This window comes from Acipenser ruthenus, chromosome 54 (genome assembly GCF_902713425.1).
Source record: "Acipenser ruthenus chromosome 54, fAciRut3.2 maternal haplotype, whole genome shotgun sequence".
NCBI classification, from domain to species: domain Eukaryota; kingdom Metazoa; phylum Chordata; class Actinopteri; order Acipenseriformes; family Acipenseridae; genus Acipenser; species Acipenser ruthenus.
The window spans coordinates 7,850,487-7,866,946 of record NC_081242.1 but is presented as its reverse complement, the minus strand read 5'-3'; the positions used below and the strand labels follow the sequence as shown (position 1 = coordinate 7,866,946).

Sequence of the window (16,460 nt, the reverse complement as noted above, 5' to 3'; positions counted from 1 at the left end):
GACAAAGCTATGGGCCAACATTTTTCATATCTGTATGGACATGTTTTATTAAAACAAGAGCTTCACAAAATGACTGTTCTATAATTCAGACTGAGGTCTCCATGCTCAGGTGAGTCTCAATGGTACTGGAATGTTAGGCTATTTTGCAAAAGGCGGGGAATACAAGTGTAGAGAGGTTATACTAAGATTATACAATGCCCTAGTTAGAACCTGTGATAGAGAGAGATGCTGTAAATCTCCCTCCCGATTAGAAAGGGCGCTGTGTAAGGGGGAAGGTAAGCTGCCTCCTAGATCTGCCACCTCGGTGGTAGGTGGAAACCGGAAGGTGACCATATTAGGAGGGGCGCGTAGCTGCAAGTACTCAGGACGATTCCATTGCAGTCAGCTGCGGGGCAGCCCTCTATTGGAGAAATCATGGCGACGCGTTGGCTGCAGGGAGGAGTTTGCTGGGTACAAAGGGGAAGCAGCTATGTCAAAACCTCCCCTTGCGCCGAGAATGAAATGCAAACGGCCGGAGCCTGTATTGTTTTTATGATTTTGGATTACGTGTGTTTTGTGTTGCAGAGGAGGAGTGAGCCGCGGACCGGCGATTTATAAAGAGCACGTCCTTGCACTGCACAGCACGGCACCACGCTTCTCTGGATGTGGTGTACACTCTGAAGCGCCAGGGTCGCACTCTGTACGGATTCGGAGGTTAAGGATTTTCATCGGCTACATTTGAACACAAAGGCTCTTCAGAGCCGCCCACAATTTCCTTTAAAGAGATAAAATGTCTACATATTCCATGTTGCGCTGGAATAGCAAGATTTATTAAAAACTTACACAGTAGATGCGTGTTATTTAATTATCTCCATTTCTTTAATTATGAATGAAAACATGTTTCAGTAACCGGAAGATGTCCCCGATTTCATACAGTTACTATTTTAATACAAAAATATACGCACTGAAAACTGATTTAAAAATAAACAGATCAAACTATACAAGTGAGCCATTAGTTTTATAAATTCAGTTTAATTGAAGGAGTCTTTTATAGATGTTAGTTATTTAGTGTTTTGTAGTAGAATTTATATAGCTTCATAATTTTAAATTAAAATACATGGTTCTTTTCTACTTTTTCTTTATGAAATTGCGCCAAGATTAAACCAAATACTTATGTGGAAAAAAAAGCCAGTTCAAAAAATATCATCCGCCCCTCAAGCTCCAGAGAAAGGAAAACAAAATGCCGGGGCACCAGAGCTTCCCTATCCGCTCCAAGAAAGCCGTTGTTAAGAAGCCGTGGAGGAAGAAAGCGCAGGAAGGAGAGCAACGCCATCTACGTGTACAAAGTGCTGAAGCAGGTCCACCCGACACCGGCTTCTCTTCCAATCCGATGCGCATCCTGAACTGCGCATGTAGGAGCGCATAGTCTCGCTTGGAGGTAAAGAGGTAAATTATTCAACTAGGGTGATGTATTACAGATGGCAGTGAATGTTTTGCGCTCTGCAGTTGTTAGTAGAGGAATGTATTGCTCAGAAGCGGGAGGTTTTGCAGCTGGTTGTCGTGGCCGAGTGGTTAAGGCGATGGACTAGAAATCCATTGGGGTCTCCCCGCGCAGGTTCGAATCCTGCCGACAACGTGAATTATTTTGATTTACCTTTTTATTCCTTGCTATTGTATAATCTCACTTAAACCATGGATATTCTCTACGAGTATTATTTTTTTAAATGTGGACACAATTCATGTTACTGAACCGACTCGAGTTAAAACACACAGTAAAAGTCCAAACCACTATTTTGATTATTTGTTTGTCTTTCATGCTTCACTTTGAAAACCCGTTTAAATCAAAACGTGATTAAAATGTAAACAACATACATTCCTCGAATATATCATTTATTCATAAATTAATACGTCGTTTTTTAGGGGGTCCCTGTCCAGCATTTTGGGCGATAGGTTCTGTCCGACAAAACTGTGCGAAATGTTCATATTTATTAAATTATTATTATTATTATTATTATTATTATTATTATTATTATTATTATTATTATTATGGTACAAAATATCCTCTGTAGTTTGTGATATAGCTGAGTACATGTTTTTCGTTTATGATTTCCATGCATTGAATCAGTCAAGCTGCGCCCCCGTGTGTCTCTAATGAGTATAACACGCTCTGCTGAGGGCTCCACTGATTCAGACAGTCTGCCCGCGCTGTGAGACAGACCTGCCTTCGATAGCTCAGTTGGTAGAGCGGAGGACTGTAGTGGTGAAGCATGGGCATCCTTAGGTCGCTGGTTCAAATCCGGCTCGAAGGACAGAAGTTTTTTTTTTTTTTTTTTATCAGCTTGTTGTTTTAACACAGTATCTTTTCTGGAAATACGTGATGCCCTTTTCCGAGACAATATTAGCATCGGGTTTCACAGAACACGATGATCGCTGATCTACAGCGTATCTAAAGAAGGCAGGCGGGCCACCATTAGTACAAATCAGGGTTTGTGAAACGGGAGTGGGATAAGACGGAACACAACTAAACTGACCGGACTGGGCATCAAAAACAACGCGAAACGCCTTAAAAAAAACTACACCACATGATTCCTTCGTTTCTGTTATTAAACTGATTATCATTATATGTATTTTCATATTTTTTTTGTATACATTTAATGCTTCTTGAGTCCCGGACCAACATTCAGAACCGTGAGAGAAACGGGTGTCATTACTTACTACGTTTCTTGTATTGTTTTTAGAATGAACACCACTGAGTGTATAATAGTTATGGAAGAAAAAAAGTAAAATAAACATTTCATATTGACTTTAAAATCCATTTCACTAAAATGAAAAACAGAAACAAACACACGCCATTGTGGCTCAAGGGAGAGTGAAATTGATCTAAATTGTCCAGCAATTTGAGCCAAGATGGCTGACACAGGGAGACAGTTTCTTATCTTTCTCGGGGTTCGTTTGGCTGTCAAGGCAACAGTCCCTCCAGTGAACTGCCTTCTCTTGTGCTGAAAAGGGCTCGTTCTCTTATACTATGTTTAGATCAGGGTATTTTTTTAATACTGATACAATTTTCCAAGATATTTTTAAAAAGGTCGTATGTTATAAACAACAATAAACTACTATGTATAACAATGATAGTTATTGATAAAAACAATACAATATTTCGTTAAAATTTAGTTCCAATACGCAATAATATAATGTGTGCTATCCAATTATGGTGTGTAAATTAGAAAGTCCTAATTTCATAATTAAAATGCCGGTACAGAAAGATGAGTTTTCAATTGATACCTCTAAAGGTGTTGGGAGGGAAGGCGCATGCGCGTAACACACACAGGCGGATACAATCCTACATGATCTAGAGGAAGAAGGAAGTAGACTGTGTGTGTGTTTGAGAAGAGAAGAAACATTGTAACGATAAAACGGTGGAAATTGTCCGCGTACCGTGTTTACTGCTGAAACACATAAGTACAGTACAGCTAAAAACGGTGTGTTTAAAACAAAACTGCTGATATTTCTGTAAAGATTACTGTGTGAGAGTTTTCCTGTTAACACAGTCTGCACCAGAGCAGAGGAGAAGCCGCTGTGTTTGTATTAATAGAAGAGAATGAAATCCATCTGTGAAATGAGAGAGATGGATCTCTGTGCATCCTCCGCGTCTCTCCTGGAAGAAGAACTCGCCTCTGCTATCGAGCCTGCAGTGAAAGCGGCTGTGCTGAGCGTCATGTCTGCGTTAGCAAAGTTCGTGGACAGTAAATGTGCAGTTTTCCACCTGAGACTGGACGAAAGAGACAAAGATTTCGAAAGCGTGAGATTGCGATTGGAAATCGCGGAGAGCGAGTTGAAAACAGTAAGAGAACGAGAATGCACGAACACTGCCGATAACAACTTCACACACTCTCTCACAAACACCGATGAACAATACTGCGGGATTGACGTTGATTTCCTTCATCTACCCGAGTTGGAGCAGCAAGTGCACCGTTTGGACCACTCGAGGACAGCGGAATGGAGACGCGCAGTGGAGGGTAAGCATATTTAATATAGTTGGTTGCTGTAATATGGCCGCGTTGCTTATTTGGTGGTAAACTACTGGCATCAGTCTTTAGGGGTTTCTTACAGCAGGGGGTAAGCTCCAGGGACCCCGACACCAGAGCCCCCCCTTTTCGGTTTCTTCTTTTTATAGTCCCTCGTTTAAGTTGTAATTGATAGATATTACTCCGACTCGGATTCTTAATTTAACCGTTTATAAACCTGCCAATTGTGAGATCAATCTAGCTACTGTAGTAAAAGCATTTTTGCTACAGAGCTAAATTTGCTCCTCATTTTCTGAAACTAGTTGTAAAAGTGTAAAGGTGCAAATCTAGTGAGGTATAGGCAAGAGAAATGAAATAACTATTATTTTCATTGAAATAGACACATTTTCAGGGTTGGATCGAGTCTTGTAGCTTGACTGGTTCACGAAATTCTTCAAGATACACACAATGTTTTCAACACATTTCAAGTACATTTATGTTACACTAAGTGTGAAACCGGTGCTTTAGTTTGTTGCATCACAGATATGAAATCATTGCCACATGTTGCTGCAGCTTTGTGGTCTTCTGGTTGTTCTTGATGATCTTTCAGTTCTCCAGATTTTTAAAGGACTTTTGTAAACCTGTCAGGTTTCTTGGCAGTTTTTCTACCACAACGCATGCAGTATTTACACTCGGCTCCGTCATCAACTGCTGAATAAAGAAACCAAGAAAACCGTGTAAGCCATTCCCTCCTAAATAACCCATCTTTGTTGCCTGAGGTCTTCTGCTTTGGGAATTGCTGTTTCTCAAGAGGCTGACATGGCTGCATGAAAAGCTGACAGCGCTTTGCATCTGATAAAGAGTGTGTGTGCTTACAATATAGTGACTGTCATTTAGGTGGCTATTCTGCATCAAATTCTGCACAGACAAAATCCTTTTTTTGATTTGATTTTATTGTACAACATTTTCCAGCTGTTTTTCCTCTGCTAATCTGAACGTGTGCTCTTGTCCCATGTTGGCCAGTTGGAAGACTGTTTGTTTAGTTACTGGGTGATATCAGCAAAAGACATCTCAGGATCCACCACACACTGAGGGTAGCACTGCTCACATATAATGACAAGTTACTGAATGTGCAGTCTAGAACGAACGCAGTTTATGATGCAGACTTTACAGTCTTTCACTCTTCTCTTTGACACAGGTCCTGCAGAGAGAAATGCTCTCCCTCATGCTGAGGAAGGGTCGAAGGCAGAATCAGTTCCCATTCAGGAGGAGCTCTTTGACCAGGAATGGTGCAGGAGTCCAGAGCAGGCTCCAGAGCTGACATCTATTGAAGGGGAGGAGGAGAAACCTGGACTGGATCCTGTTCACGTTAATGAAGAGATCCCTGGAATTGAACCGGTCATCATTAAAGAGGAGGTTCTTGAACTTGAGTCTGACCCCATTGAAGAGGGGGGTTCTGACCACTTTGAAAGACGGCAGCAGATTCATGCTGGACAGAAACCGCATCACTGCTCTGAATGTGGAAGGAGTTTCAGTACGTTTGGAGAGCTGACAAGCCACCAGTGCATTCACACAGGAAAAAATCTGTACTTTTGTTCAGAATGTGGGAAGAGTTACACTATGTTAAGTAACCTGTCATTACACCTGCGTACTCACACAGGAGAGAAGCCGTTTCTGTGCACGGAATGTGGAGTGACTTTTTCTAAGTTAAGTAACCTGACGAAACACTTGCGAATTCATACCGGAGACAAACTGTATCAATGCAGTGACTGTGTCAAGAGTTTCATTACAAAAGAGGAGCTGAAAAGACACCAGCGCATCCACACAGGAGAAAGACCGTACCGCTGCACTGAATGTGAGAAGAGCTTCAAACATATACACCACCTCACAACACACCAGCGCATTCACACAGGAGAGAAGCCCTATTCCTGTACTCAGTGTGGCAAGAGCTTCACGCAGCTACAGCACCTTAAAACACACCTGCGAATTCATACTGGAGAGAACCCGTACCACTGTGGTCAATGCGGCAAGAGTTTCAAACAGTTTCAGCACCTTAAATTACACCAGCGCACTCACTCAGGAAAGAAATAGGATTGCAAAAATAAACCCCTCTGAGCTCGGTTTAAAAACTCACAAGGCTGTTTTAAGTGACAGCTTCATATCGGATGGTGCATTAAGTACAGTAAGTGAGTCACACATGACATAGCCCACACTCAGTCCCGCTGCCCCTGAGCAGCAGAGTCCACCAGCGATGCGAGTGAGCAGAACCATTGTCACTCTGAGCTGCTCAGTGGCAGCTGTGTGGTCCAGTGGTTAAAGAAAAGGGCTTGTAACCAGGAGGTCCCCGGTTCAAATCCCACCTCAGCCACTGACTCATTGTGTGACCCTGAGCAAGTCACTTAACCTCCTTGTGCTCCGTCTTTCGGGTGAGACGTAGTTGTAAGTGACTCTGCAGCTGATGCATAGTTCACACACCCTAGTCTCTGTGAGTCACCTTGGATAAAGGCGTCTGCTAAATAAACAAATAATAATAATAAGTGACGGACCACACCCGCTGTGTACAGGCCATAAGGGAAATGGGCTGCTAGAGCGAGTGTTTCTTTGTTCATCTTTTATTTATTAATGGCGAGTAATCGCTGGAATATACAGATATGGCCAAATATATATATGTATATATTCTTTTAAATGATGTCTCAACCCTGACATTCTATGGGATGTAAAACCTCTGGCCAGTGATGTACTGTGTAAGGATTCACTGTTTATGACAGGATGTGTTGGTCTGTTTCGCTTTTTAAAATATGATGTGCAGCAGTTAACTTTGTTTAGCATTTTGGTTTGAGAGTTACCTGTGCTTTTGCTACAAGTCTGTCAGATCTCATGGGGTCAATTGCAACAAACCTGTAGATTCAGTATGGAGCTGTCTATTAAGTTGTGTTCTAGCTAATGTGGTACTATCTCAGCATCGTCCCCAGCTGTGTACTAACTTAGTACCAAGTGCAGTGAAAAAAGATAGGGAACAAAGCTGGGGACTAGCTGATCTGCAGCTTTAGTACAGAGCTCAGGGTTCAGCAAAAAAAAACTTAATTATGTATGGAAATGTATTTAAGCTTGAAAGTAAATACTGAGGCTGAATTGCATTAGAATATTTTCCTAAACCAAATTCACATAGTCTAATTTTCTTAAAACGCTTCCAAAATGGATGAGGCTGTGGCAGAGGCTCAACACAGCTTTTATTATTACTCATTATTTAATTCATGCACAACACAGATGCATGTGTTTATAGGACCAAAAGTGTATTGCAGACTCTAAAAGGTGCAAATTGAATCAGAAATGCTAATGACATGTTTCAGGTTCAGCCTATAAAAGCTTCATCCATACAAAGACAATCATGGCCAGTAGTCATGTGCAAAATCCGTACAATGGAGCAGAAACTACATTTCATAGAGTGTATAAAAGACTTTATTGAAACTGTGGAGGATGCATGAGAGGATTCCACAGCAATTCACAACTGCATGGAACACACTGCAAGCAGATTTAATGCTGCCTCCTCTAAGAGGCAGCCAGGTACAGCAGCAAATTGAAAGAATCTGTGGAAGAGGCTGAAAGACACTGGAAAGTCGTACTGGAATTATTTCTTCTAATTATTTTTTTATATATAAAATAGGCCTACGTAGATTAAGTTCAGTAAGTTGAATAAGGATGAAACTGGTTTTGTTGGCAATACATTTTGGGTTTTTTCATATTTATTCCAGTTAGGACGATCCCACAAGTCTTCAGTCTACAGAAATTGCTGGACTAACTTAGTAATGTCTTTTAGTATCCTCTAGAGCAGTGGTTCTCAGCCCTGGTGCTGGGGACCCACGCTGTCTGCTGCTTTTCATGCCAGCTGAGCTCTCAGTTACTGAACTAAACCCTTCATTGAACAAAGTAGTTGAGAGGTCAGCTGGAATGAAACCCAGCAGACACCAGGGGTCCCCAACACCAGGGTTGAGAACCACTGCTCCTTCGTTGCAATTGGTATTAACTTGTGTTCTAATTTAGCACCGCCCTTCGTACTAACCATGGGATCATCCCGTTACTACGTTCCTGTTAGCTCATTGATACTGGACCCGAGGAGTCAGACATGGCTATTATACTGCACTTAATTGTGAAAGAATGGAATAGTATTTAATTCAAATAAACACAAGTGATTAATTAGTTAAAAGTGTCTCAGTTTATTGTTTTTGCTCAGGGAAACAACATGCAGTCTACATGTGCTAAAGGAAAAGGAGTCTGACACAAACACTGAGACAACAGACAAGAGCAAGGAGAGGAGCATGCAAGTCCACATCATGTCAGTGATATACAGCACAATCATGTGTATTACAAATAACACAATATAAAGCTCTTTACTTGTCTTTGAGGAGTGGGACAGGAACAGGGGCCTGAAACCTAGCCTCCTGAAACCAAGTTCCAAGCCACAAAGTGATTTTGTGGATCTAATGGAGGGTAAATACACTCATCCGAATCTGCAAAGGGAGTTCATTCTTGAATGGGTATTGGGCATATTAAAAATGGCGATCTGCCACTTGCATGGCCAGGGAGCTGCAGAAATGCATTTCAATCATTTCATTTGAATTATGAATTACTTTTGTATTGTGTGCTGTTCATCAAGTAAGTGACCATTGAGTCATTTTCCCCTGACATCCACCATTTAGTAACCAGCCTCAAAACAATTTTGTACCGTTTACTTGTATATCAAAAATACATTTTTAAATAGCTGCATCTAGAAGAAACTTCATAAAAATGATTACCACAGATTTTTTTTTTCTTACCCTGTGCACTAGTGCTCAATACTAATAGACTATGCAGTCAGTTCTCTGAAAGTGTTGCATTTGTTTTTTCAGACATCAGATATTATTATTATTATTATTATACAATATACAGTTAGCAATTAAACTCTGTGGCCCAAAACTACCCAAAAATAAATAAACACGAGCACAGCTTTCACATTGCTGGCTTAATAAAACCTCCCCACAATTTATTTAATTACAAACCACACTCCCGCTGTCCTTATTGTAATACAGACTACTCAAAACATCGGTGAAATTCCTAACGATCTCCATCGCAGACTGAAGCCATGTATATCTCTCTCTATTCCTGGTATGTGTCCCCTTATGACATCACGCTAACTTCGTCCATCATCAGTGAGTTGTCGGTATTTTCTGGAATTATTGATAGTTTTCCGTCTCTCAGTGCCATAAAATTGATCATGGAGATTTAATTTCTTCCTTATTGTGAAAGTAAACTAAATATAACTCCAAAGCCAAAAAATGATTTTCTATGTGAGATATGGACCTTAAACCTCCTTCCAGGAATTCAGGCAATAAATAGAAATCTGTTTCATCTGGGTTACTCGTGTTTCCTTATAGAAGCAGTCCAGCACCAACGTGAAGTAACTTCGCAATCTGTAACAAAGGGAACAGCTGGATGGGCGGAAATCTACAAAGAAAGGGGAGCTGGGGGCTGCTGAAAAAGAGAAACTCAAAGGCCTTGTGATTTAATCAAATCTTTCACACGTTTGTCAAAGTTTTTCTAGCTAACAGAAGTGATTTTTTTTACATGTATTAAAGTCTCTCATGCAATGGTTCAGTCCGGTTCTCTACGCAGTGTGAATCCATTTGAGTTTCCTGTGTCGCTGATAATCATTCCCCTCTGAGCAGCAGGGTTTGATTTCCCCACAGCACTGCTGTGTACAAGGACTCTGCTGGAGCTCAGTACATTAAACACAGCCTTGACTTCCAGTTCCAGTTCCACTGTTTCTCCTTAGACACCTTGAGTGTTATTTTCCAGTTGTAGTGTCTGTTGCAATGCTGAATTCTCATCTCACTTTGTCAGGTCTCTGCATCTTTTCGTTGTTGTTTTAATTAAGAATAAGAAATACATAAACTATTCTATATCTTAAAGGACTTCTTTTATAACAGTTTTATACAGATCAATCTTAAAATAGCCTTTGAGCATTTTAAAACAAGCTGTTTTTTAAAAAGATCCTATTTCTCGCCTGTGTGAGTTCGCCGGTGTGTTTTAAGGTGGTGTAACTGTGTGAAACTCTTGCCGCATTGACCACAACAGTAAGGTTTCTCTCCTGTGTGGATTCGCTGGTGTGTTTTAAGGGAATGCTGTTGTATGAAACACTTCCCACATTGAGGACAGGAAAAGGGTTTCTCTCCTGTGTGGATTCGGAGGTGTGTTTTAAGGGTTTTTCGCTGTGTGAATCTCTTGCCACATTGAGTACAGGAATAGGGTTTCTCTCCTGTGTGCACCCGCAAGTGTGTTTTAAGATGCTGTAATTGAGTGAAACTCTTCCCACATTCAGTGCAGCGATACGGTTTCTCTCCTGTGTGAATGCGCTGGTGTGTTTTAAGATGGTGTAACTGTGTGAAACTCCTCCCACATTCTGTGCAGCAATGCAGTTTCTGTCCAGCGTAAATTTGCTGCTGTCTTTCAAAGTGGTCAGAACCCCCCTCTTCAATGGGGTCAGATTCAAGTTCAAGAACCTCCTCTTTAATGATGACCGACTCAATTCCAGGGATCTCTTCATTAACGTGGACAGGATCCAGTTCAGGTGACTCCTCTTTAATGTGGACAGGGTCTAGTCCAGGTTTCTCCTCCTCCCCTTCAATAGATGTCAGCTCTGTAGCCTGCTTTGGACTCCTGCACCATTCCTGGTCAAAGAGCTCCTCTTGAATGGGAACTGATTCTGCCTTCGACCCTTCCTCAGCATGAGGGAGAGCATTTCTCTCTGCAGGACCTGTGTCAAAGAGAAGAGTGAAAGACTGTAAAGTCTGCATCATAAACTGCATTTGTTCTAGACTGCACATTCAGTAGCTTGTCATTACATGTAAGGAGTGGTACCTTCAATGTGTTCTGGTGGATCGTGAACTGTATGTTACTCATAAAACAATAATACACATTATAAATCTACTTAGAAAAATCCTGTCCTCTGATTGGTTAACTGCATTCTATCAGCCAACATTAATCCCACACAGCCTGCAACAGACCTTTAGAACATAAGAACGTTTACAAATCGAGAGGAGACCATTCGGCCCATCTTGCTCGTTTGGTTCTTAGTAGCTTATTGATCCCAGAATCTCATCAAGCAGCTTCTTGAAGGATCCCAGGGTGTCAGCTTCAACAACATTACTGGGGAGTTGGTTCCAGACCCTCACAATTCTTTGTGTAAAAAAGTGCCTCCTATTTTCTGTTCTGAATGGCCCTTTTTCTAGTCTCCATTTGTAACCCCTGGTCCTTGTTTCTTTTTTCAGGTCAAAGAAGTCCCCTGGGTCGACATTGTCTATACCTTTTAGGATTCTGAATGCTTGAATCAGATTGTCACATAGTCTTCTTTGTTCAAGACTGAATAGATTCAATTATTTTAGCCTGTCTGCATACGACGTGCCTTTTAAACCCAGAATAATTCTGGTTGCTCTTCTTTGCAGTCTTTCTAGAGCAGCAATATCCTTTTTCTAGTGAGGTGACCACAACTGAACACAATATTCTAGGTGAGGTCTTACTAATGCATTGTAAAGTTTTAACATTACTTCCCTTGATTTAAATTCAACACTTAACTATACTTTGGTCCTAATTCTATAACATGTTGTAACGGCGTCAAGCTCTGGGGTGCCAGATAGTAATAAATGTCCTATCAAATTATTTAACTTAACCACATTACCAGGACCAGAAGACCAGAAAACCCATTATCCTATTCAAGTCCTATATCAACCAGAGAAAAAGGGGACTAGTAATTAATTGAATGATCAAACAAGTTGCTTATGAGGTAATATATATATATATATATATATATATATATATATATATATTTAGATGGCTCCAGCTTTAAGTCCATTTACCCCAAAATAATGAAACCAAATTATAAACCAAATAAAAAAACAAGTTTTACAGAACAAAGAAACAAAACATGTACGGAACAAAATATTAATTAACCAAACATAAAAATAACAGTTAATTGCTATGGTAGTAACAAACAGTACACAACAATGAAAAGCTTTTCATCCCTATTGGAAACCTGCTTTAAATACGGTCCTTCCAAGAGACAAACTAACTTTACCATCGTGTTACCAAAGACACCTCTTTAGTAATCAACGCCAGTGGTTGCGGGAATATACCCTCACGAGCCAATTTACACTATTAAACTGCAAGCCGGGTTTCAATAGTCTCAGCAAACACACACACAACGCAATATACATACCCAACAATTAATCAACAAAGCAAAAGTTAATTAACAATTTACTAAAATAAAATACAGAAACAAAAAAAAACAGTATACTATAAAGCAATATTTATAATTATTTTCTGGTCAAAACAAAATAAATAAATAGAAGAAAAATAATAAAGTACGGAAAATAACACACGAGTCTGTAATAACACACAAGGATTGGCGGTAATTCTATAGCAGTTCTGATAGACAGAGTAATGTTCATTTAATATGCTGCAAGTCAGTTATATTCGAATTATTTTCTCTTCCTTACAGCGACTGAATTGGATATTGAACCAGTCACAAAAATGTCAATTCCCCTTTAGCAATCGAAACAACGATGCGGGAATCCTTTCAATGACCTAAAACCAAACTCCCCAATTTCAAAACTGTACGACCTGTTCCGCTGGAACAAACAGGTTAGTTAACCTTGTTTGTTCATCTGGCCTCCGGCACGTAGTTTGTTCCAAATACTTGGCAAGTAGTTTAGTCAACGTTTTCCTCATGCAGCCGCTGATAATATAGAAAACTTTTTCCTTTTCAAAATTGTTTCGTTCGAACACGCCATCAGTCACAGCCCTCAGCTCCAAACTTCCTGATGACATCACACAATGCCTTCCATCCAGGACTGCATAGCAAACAGGAACCGCCAACCTCCATACAGCACCCGTAGTGACCTCCAGCAAGCCTCCTCAACGAGCTAATTGTTCAGCTTTTATACGCAAGTGGCTCTCTGTTAAACGTACAGTACCGATATGTCATGTTTGCCACAATGTAATATCTGTAAGTAAGAACTAAGTTCAACAAAATATCAGTCTTCTAACAACATATTTGAAGCAGTAATTACAAAACTAAAACTTCGTGGAAAAGACAAAGCAACACGCTATCCCCCAATAGCACCAGTAGAGCTGGAGAAGTAAATTATATATATATATATATATAAAGGCACAAAGCAAGCCTCCTCACACTGACGCCGCTGCGTCAGCGTGTAGCAGCGCCCCTTCTGGCTTACAGTCGTCAATACATTTAATTAGGATCATGAATTTTCAGAATGGACAATATCTGGCAGTTTATTCCAATGATCACTGATCTATAATGTATTTATGTAAATTAATAAGTAACTATGTATTTAATGAAACAGCCAACTAGGTTAATATAATTGATATACAGAAATGATTCACCAAATACACATTTGAATCTATGTTTATGTTAAACACTTTTAAACAAATGTGGTTTACTTTTCACTAGAACCATTTTATTGTGTGTAGTGATATTTATATATAATATCCAGACATATATATATATATATATATATATATATATATATATATATACACACACACACACACACATACACACATACATTTAAAAAGTAAATCCTTCAAGAAGCTGCTTGATGAGATTCTGGGATCAATAAGCTACTAACAATTATTTTTACATAAGAGTCCAGAGCCCTAACCACTACTCCACACTGCTTTAATATAGCAACGCGGCTATAATAAATATGCTTACCTTCCACTGCGCGTCTCCATTCCGATGTCCTCGAGTGGTCCAAACGGTGCACTTGCTGCTCCAACTCGGGTAGATGAAGGAAATCAACGTCAATCCCGCAGTATTGTTCATCGGTGTTTGTGAGAGAGTGTGTGAAGTTCTTATCGGCAGTGTTCGTGCATTCTCGTTCTCTTACGGCTTTCAACTCGCTCTCCGCGATTTCCAATCGCAATCTCACGCTTTCGAAATCTTTGTCTCTTTCGTCCAGTCTCAGGTGGAAAACTGCACATTTACTGTCCACGAACCTTGTGATCGCAGACATGACGCTCAGCACAGCCGCTTTCACTGCAGGCTCGATAGCAGAGGCGAGTTCTTCTTCCAGGAGAGACGCGGAGGATGCGCAGAGATCCATCTCTCTCATTTCACAGACGGGTCTCATTCTCGTTTTTCTTCTTGAAGCTCGTTGTCTTGTCTAACTGGAAAACGTGGCCCTGTGTCTTACTCTTTTCAGTACTGTCTATAATGTTCACTTTTTTTAAAATCAGGTCAGTGGAGATGCTGAAAGCAGACACCGGGGTCACAGAACGAACGTTTTAAAAAATAATCATACAAACGAGCTGTTCAGTAACCACAAAATGTGGGTAAAAAAAATCCGCTTCTCTTTCGCTCCTGGTGTGTTGTTTATTCCCGCAGACACGGACTTCCGCGTTGTTGCCCTCAGATTGCCACACATGTGTCTGTTTCCGAGCTAGCGCCACCTACCGATATCCGCCATGAGTCTAATATAGAGGCAAATATACCAAGATACACAACCAAATATATTCTGTTTACTTGCGTCCCTTTGCGTGCACAGTGTGCCAAATCTGCGCCTTTGTGAATGCCAAGTTTAAGTACATTTATATTTAAAAATAATAATAATAATAATAATAATAATAATAATAATAATAATAATAATAATAATAATAATAATAATAATAAACGTCAATTATGCACCCCTGAGGCAGGTGTTTAAGTTAAGATAAAACTGGCTATTTTTTTTTTAAATGCTGTAGGCTTTAGCCAATGAAATCAAAGTAGTAATTGTGATGCAATATTTGGGTGGGATTTTCCTCTCACACAACCAATCATGTGCAAGCCACGTTTGATTGACAGCTTGCGAGGCAGTTGGCGCGGGTCAAAACAAATCTGCACACACTTTTAAGAGTTTAGTTTAGTAGAAGGGCTCGAGTGAACAGGATTAAGACAGCTGGCTGAATGCTGACAAATAACTTGAAATTGCTGTTGTTTGAAGAGATACGTGCGATTTGCTGGAGTGTCATGACTATCATATGGGAGATACTGAAACTGAAGAAGGGGTCTATTAAAAAGATCTAGGAGTTTATGTTGATTCAGAAATGTCTTCATCTAGACAATGTGGAGAAGCTATAAAAAAGGCCAACAAGATGCTCGGATATATTGTGAGAAGTGTTGAATTTAAATCAAGGGAAGTAATGTTAAAACTTTACAATGCATTAGTAAGACCTCGCCTAGAATATTGTGTTCAATTCTGGTCACCTCATTACAAAAAGGATATTGCTGCTCTAGAAAGAGTGCAAAGAAGAGCAACCAGAATTATCCCGGGTTTCAAAGGCATGTCGTATGCAGACAGGCTAAAATAATTGAATCTATTCAGTCTTGAACAAAGAAGACTAAGCGGTGATCTGATTCAAGCATTTAAAATCCTAAAAGGTATAGACAATGTCGACCCAGGGGACTTTTTTGACCTGAAAAAAAAAAAGGACCAGGGGTCACAAATTGAGATTAGATAAAGGGGCATTAAGAGGCACTTTTTTCCACAGATAATTGTGATGGTCTGGAACCAACTCCCCAGTAATATTGTTGAAGCAGTCACCCTGGGATCCTTCAAGAATCTGCTTGATGAGATTCTGGGATCAATAAGCTACTAACAACCAAATGAGCAAGATGGGTTGAATGGCCTCTCGTTTGTAAACTTTCGTATGTTCTTAAGAGCAACCTACCTTTCCAAAAGGTGATCAAGGTGCTTTTTCATGTTTTTCACTTTATAATACATATAACTGCAAGCCCTGGCACTTTATCCTGTGTAAGGTGGAGCGGAGACAAGAGGATACTAACTAGTCAATGGTAAGTAACTGACTGACTTTCATTGTATTTAGTAATTGCTTAAAATGTGATACTGTGTTCTCGCTGGTTTGGTGAGGCTGCCTGTTTGATTTTTTAAAGTGTATTCACTGTGAATATATGCAAGTACCTTTATGTTTTTGTCAGCTTTCAAACATTTTAAATGGTTTGCATGGGAAAACATAAAATAATAATAATAATAATAATAATAATAATAATAATAATAATAATAATAATAATAATAATAATAATAATAAGTTATTACAATACAGCGAAGGAAAAAAAGCAATACAGCTTTTTTGTTTGGGGATTATTTTTGGTTTCTGTGTGCACTTTTTTGTTTTTTTGCAGTTATTGTGCACAGTGTGTTTGTTTCTGTAGGTTGTATGCATATGATCTTTGTATTTGTAATGTATACGTACAACCTCTGTTATAAACTGCAAAAAAATGTTCACCTGGTTTCACTCGGCAGATATAAGATCTGCGCTTCCATAGCTCCGCTGTGATGGCGCTGCAGGAGGCTAGCGAGGCTTACCTGGTCGGGCTGTTTGAGGACACCAACCTGTGTGCCATTCACGCCAAGAGAGTCACCA

General features: G+C 39.9%; 2 protein-coding genes and 2 non-coding genes across 4 annotated transcripts; 3 read left to right on the top strand and 1 right to left on the bottom strand.

Moving 5' to 3' along the window:
* The first annotated feature begins 1,116 nt into the window (after positions 1 to 1,116).
* Positions 1,117 to 9,280, top strand: LOC117398194 (zinc finger protein 79-like). Its single transcript, XM_033997174.3, has 2 exons — positions 1,117 to 3,995; positions 5,182 to 9,280. The coding sequence occupies exons 1-2, from the start codon at positions 3,578 to 3,580 to the stop codon at positions 6,072 to 6,074; spliced, it is 1,311 nt and encodes a 436-aa protein (XP_033853065.3). The 5' UTR covers positions 1,117 to 3,577; the 3' UTR covers positions 6,075 to 9,280.
* Positions 1,534 to 1,615, top strand: trnas-aga (transfer RNA serine (anticodon AGA)). The gene has a single exon. It is a non-coding gene; the product is annotated as a tRNA-Ser (tRNA).
* trnay-gua (transfer RNA tyrosine (anticodon GUA)) lies at positions 2,201 to 2,288 on the top strand. Its single transcript is given in 2 exon segments — positions 2,201 to 2,237; positions 2,253 to 2,288. It is a non-coding gene; the product is annotated as a tRNA-Tyr (tRNA).
* Positions 9,281 to 9,492: 212 nt separating the features above from the next.
* Positions 9,493 to 14,500, bottom strand: LOC117398192 (zinc finger protein 83-like). Its single transcript, XM_034912919.2, has 2 exons — positions 13,750 to 14,500; positions 9,493 to 10,773 (listed from the first exon to the last, which is right to left on the bottom strand). The coding sequence occupies exons 1-2, from the start codon at positions 14,165 to 14,167 to the stop codon at positions 10,013 to 10,015; spliced, it is 1,179 nt and encodes a 392-aa protein (XP_034768810.2). The 5' UTR covers positions 14,168 to 14,500; the 3' UTR covers positions 9,493 to 10,012.
* Positions 14,501 to 16,460: the final 1,960 nt, after the last annotated feature.

Excerpts from the sequence above, each read along its gene's own strand:
- LOC117398194 (XM_033997174.3), top strand. The coding sequence starts at position 3,578 with ATGAAATCCATCTGTGAAATGAGAGAGATGGATCTCTGTGCATCCTCC. Across the intron at positions 3,996-5,181 it reads ATGGAGACGCGCAGTGGAGG|GTCCTGCAGAGAGAAATGCT; the intron begins GTAAGCATATTT and ends TCTTTGACACAG.
- LOC117398192 (XM_034912919.2), bottom strand. The coding sequence starts at position 14,167 with ATGAGACCCGTCTGTGAAATGAGAGAGATGGATCTCTGCGCATCCTCC. Across the intron at positions 10,774-13,749 it reads ATGGAGACGCGCAGTGGAAG|GTCCTGCAGAGAGAAATGCT; the intron begins GTAAGCATATTT and ends TCTTTGACACAG.